Source organism: Atractosteus spatula, chromosome 15 (assembly GCF_055471065.1).
Source record: "Atractosteus spatula isolate fAtrSpa1 chromosome 15, fAtrSpa1.hap1, whole genome shotgun sequence".
NCBI lineage: Eukaryota > Metazoa > Chordata > Actinopteri > Semionotiformes > Lepisosteidae > Atractosteus > Atractosteus spatula.
In genome coordinates, this window is record NC_142720.1 from 574,877 (window position 1) to 579,416 (window position 4,540).

Here is a 4,540-nt window from a genome sequence, read left to right on the forward strand (position 1 = left end):
TTTACCGTAAGTGGATCATAACACATTTTGACCACGCTTAAATTATATTAACCTTTGCTTGTTGATTTCAGACGTTTTGAGCTCGTTGCCCCAGTTAACTTGTTGGCTCGTCGCAGTTTATTTTTTGAAGGTCCGGGGTCTGCACGGAGTGGGAAAATACCATTAGTGAAAAAATAGAAAAACGGTGGGGATTTTTATTATAGACACGTTTAAATGGCCATGCTAAAAGAATGTTTTATATAATACCGACCTCTTCTCTCAGGCGATCCGATAATATCCCCAGCACCGTCTGGTATGACGTGAACATCTGCATGTGTCTCCACAAGGTTTTGGGTTGGTAATGCAAACCCCAAATGAGGTTTTTTAAATGTGTAGCGACTTGTCCCTTCGCCCGCGTCTGCGGAATAGACACATACGAGTTTTGGTGTGGAGTATATACCCCTGTGTCTTTAAGACTCACATGGTCGTAAAGCGTTATTCAAAACATTGTCGTAATTACTCACCAGTGTTGTGCTGTGCCGAAACTGGTCTTTTTACAGCTGTGGTTTTCGGGGCTAATGGAAATGAATGGATACACACAGTCACGACCACATTACGGCACAACTCCCCGGTAATTCCATTATAATCATTCAATATTGCCTAGTATACAAATATTATACAACGTTTTGTAACTATAGCTAACACGAGACATGCACCGTGACGTTGTAATTGTCTCACAATAAGCCAGATATACATACCGCTGAAATTCGTGGAATCCTCGTCTTCGTCTATCAAGTCGAACAGTGTTAAATCTGTAAATAGACTATCTTCAGACTGTTGTAATTGATCGGCGTGATCCATTCTGACGAGTTAGGCGATAACGTGAGACTGTAGGAATTGGAATCCAGCCAAAACTTCGCCTGTTAAACCGCTGGTACTTATACTCAATCCGATAAACATTCTCTTCTAAGAAACACACATGGCCCCCCCATAAAACCATTAATCTTAGGTATCGTTGGGGGTGCACGTACTGGTCTGTAGAAATTATTTTAAGAAACATTTTAGAAAACGTTTTAGACCGTTATAATGTTAAAATCTATATTATTTTAAGGCATACAACGGTGTCTAAATTTCATAGCTGTGAAAAAGTGTTGAAAATGTGCCACGGTGTCTTTGTTTGATTCACCAACAGACCGCTAAGAATATTATCAAGCAAAATGTTTTTTATTATGTATCTGTTCTTTATAGGGACGTGTTCACAAACCAAGCTTGACGTTTTGAGGTTTTATTTTTTCGCGCTGCGCTGTTAAGAACATTTTTGCATGAAATACATGTGGTGCTTGTAAATTAGAAAACTTTACGTGAATTTAAAATGTTTGTAAACTTTCCCTGGGTTCCCCCCCCCACTCTGCATTCCAGAGCCTTTAACTAATCACCCACACACACCGCCCGTCTCCAATAACATCTCAAATTATCTCTACTGGGAAACAATTTTAAAACTTTAGGACCAATCCGTTAAAGTATGAAGAACAACACCCCATCATTTGTTGTCTGTTAATACCTTAAAGACTTTTATGCTTGCGCTGTGTGGAAATTTATCTCAAACTTTCGAAAAAGCTGTCGCGAATGTGTTATTAAAAATAAACTGTGTCTTATTACGTTATTTTAAAAACTTTACGACCAACCCCGCGTGTTTAAAATTTCTTTTATGGGCAAACACATCATTTGTGTTTGTGTTGTGTGTTAATACTTTAAAAGTTTAAAACTTATAAACTGATAAGCGAATATAGATCGTTATAATGTTAAAATCTATATTATTTTAAGGCATACAACGGTGTCTAAATTTCATAGCTGTTAAAACGTGGCGAAAATGTGCCGCGGTGTCTTTGTTTGATTCACCAACAGACCGCTAAGAATATTATCAAGCAAAATGTTTTTTATTATGTATCTGTTCTTTATAGGGACGTGTTCACAAACCAAGCTTGACGTTTTGAGGTTTTATTTTTTCGCGCTGCGCTGTTAAGAACATTTTTGCGTGAAATACATGTGGTGCTTGTAAATTAGAAAACTTTACGTGAATTTAAAATGTTTGTAAACTTTCCCTGGGTTCCCCCCCCCACTCTGCATTCCAGAGCCTTTAACTAATCCCCCACACACACCGCCCATCTCCAATAACATCTCAAATTATCTCTACTGGGAAACAATTTTAAAACTTTAGGACCAATCCGTTAAAGTATGAAGAACAACACCCCATCATTTGTTGCCTGTTAATACCTTAAAGACTTTTATGCTTGCGCTGTGTGGAAATTTATCTCAAACTTTCGAAAAAGCTGTCGCGAATGTGTTATTAAAAATAAACTGTGTCTTATTACGTTATTTTAAAAACTTTAAGACCAACCCCGCGTGTTTAAAATTTATTTTCTGGTGAAACACATCATTTGTGTTTGCGTTGTGTGTTAATACTTTAAAACTTATAAACTGATATGTGAATACTTTTCGCTCTCGATAAATCAGGGGGGTCATCACAACCAATTGAAAAATGTCTTGTGTTATGTAGGCGTGTTACACCATTGGCGCATATTCTTAAACGCTCTGGCCTGACAGGGTCGCAGTGCGTGCTTGGAGCTGTCAGACACCGCGGAGCTGCTGAGATGGCTTCTTTGTGTGGAGAAACAACGGGGTCCGCTACTCTACAAAGTGAAGAGGTAGGCGGCTAAAATATTTTTTTCTGATCGTGGAATTGTTGTATCGGTGCTTAGCGTATGTCATTTTAATACTTCTTTCTTTTTAGCAAAACCCGACCCCACCCTCTGCGCCCTGTGACAGCGGCGGGGGTGTGAGTTCAGCTGGGGTACCAGATGTTGAAGAACAGCTGGGTGCTAGCGATGATACCACGCTACAAATGGTAAATATTAACGAAAAACCTTAGCTCAAAAGTGCGTTAAATGCTCGATATTTTAGGTACAAAGCATGTCTATTTTGTTAAGCCTTCCTTTTCTTTTTCCTTTAATAGAATAAAGAAGATGTGGACGGGTCAATCTTCAGCCTACCGGCACAAGTGAATGTCTCGTGTCTATGCTTGTGTGTTCGCCCAAATGTTAATAAAGCTGATGCCCATGTCCCTAATGAGCCCGATGTTATGCCCCAGATTGTGAAAGCAGTAGTTTATTGCATCTTCAAACACTGTTTAAAGGGGGTCCTGGTTGATGACTGCCCGGCCTGTTTGATTGACCATCTGGGCAGCGGGGTCACACATGCCTGTCTGGCGGCTACGCAGATGGGTGTGAAGACGTGACGTTTGCCGCTTTAGAAATTTATAAGTCTCTCAGTTTAGCCCGAATTATATCGGCTGTTCTGTACACCGCCCGTTGTCTGGGTTCGTACACCATTACAAATGACACTGAGCGGTGCATAAAACAGTTGCTAAAAAATATAATTGAGGACCGCTCCCCATACGAGCATGTACACGCCACCCTTGAACAGCTGGATGAAAAATTAGTAGACGTGACTTTTGATGAGTTGCAAAAGAAACACTATTCTTATTTTTACAGACGCAAAAAAAGATCTATGTAAAATGTGAATACAGATTTCACTCTGTTTTACAGACCCGGGTGTGCCATCGTCCAAAGAATGAAGAATTTTGAATGTATACGTCTGAATTCTTACTAAGAGTGCTTTACACACTTCTCTCTACAAAGCTTGATATGCAAAACAAAGAGTCGAATGTTAATGTCCTTAAATTTGTTAAAGAGATAGATGTGTATGTCGAGAACTTGAGTGAAATTATTGCAGATCTGATGTTTTCAGATCAGAAAAGGAAGCCTGGGGGGTTCTACAGTGTGTATTCCAAAATACAGCGTGTTTTGCACAGAACCTGTGGTAACACCATCCCGCTAATTACGCAGGCAAATTTTTTTGCCCTGCTAGATCGGATCGCCCAGTGTGGTTCGCATGGCTTTAGACACGGGGAGCGGAAGGGGGTTATGAATGCTTTTTCAGATGCCGCAAAGTTTCTCAGCAATGTGGGGGTGGTGGTTACACGTACCGAACTAATTTTCCGCACCAACATTTAATTGTTGAATGCAAACAGGAGCCGGTAACGCATGTGTGCTGCGTTGTTTCAGTGTTTGAAAACCCCTGTTGAAATAAAGCGGTTCACATTTCACATACTTGCAAACTGGAGTCTGTAACTTGTGTAAAAAGTGCTGCTGCGTTATTTCAGTGTTTGAAAACCCTGTTGAAATAAAGCGGTTCACATTTCACATACTTGCAAACTGGAGTCTGTAACTTGTGTAAAAAGTGCTGCTGCGCTGTTTCTGTGTTTGAAAACCCACTGTTGAAATAAAGTGGTTCACATTTCACTTGGTGTTTGTCCTGCGAATTCTTTCCGCGAGACTTTACGCAGTCAGTGTGTGTGTGTGTGTGCTTACACCCCTGCTGCTTTTGAGACACGGCTTGTGCAGCGTATAAGCAGCCTGGCCGGACAACCACTCGACCACCCGGCCGCGGCTGGCGCTGCTCACACCCCGGGATCTCGCGGCCCGCACCAGACTCCCCGCGC

At 41.0% G+C, this 4,540-nt stretch overlaps 1 protein-coding gene across 1 annotated transcript; it reads left to right on the forward strand.

Moving 5' to 3' along the window:
• The first annotated feature begins 525 nt into the window (after positions 1-525).
• Positions 526-4,340, forward strand: LOC148819808 (uncharacterized). Its single transcript, XM_088934069.1, has 4 exons — positions 526-610; positions 2,584-2,684; positions 2,771-2,884; positions 2,993-4,340. The coding sequence occupies exons 1-4, from the start codon at positions 568-570 to the stop codon at positions 3,272-3,274; spliced, it is 540 nt and encodes a 179-aa protein (XP_088790195.1). The 5' UTR covers positions 526-567; the 3' UTR covers positions 3,275-4,340.
• Positions 4,341-4,540: the final 200 nt, after the last annotated feature.

Bases quoted from the DNA above. Each gene is read 5' to 3' on its own strand.
- LOC148819808 (XM_088934069.1), top strand. From the start codon at position 568: ATGGATACACACAGTCACGACCACATTACGGCACAACTCCCCG. The intron at 611-2,583 runs GTAATTCCATTA...CTGGCCTGACAG, and splicing joins CATTACGGCACAACTCCCCG to GGTCGCAGTGCGTGCTTGGA. The intron at 2,685-2,770 runs GTAGGCGGCTAA...CTTTCTTTTTAG, and splicing joins CTACTCTACAAAGTGAAGAG to CAAAACCCGACCCCACCCTC.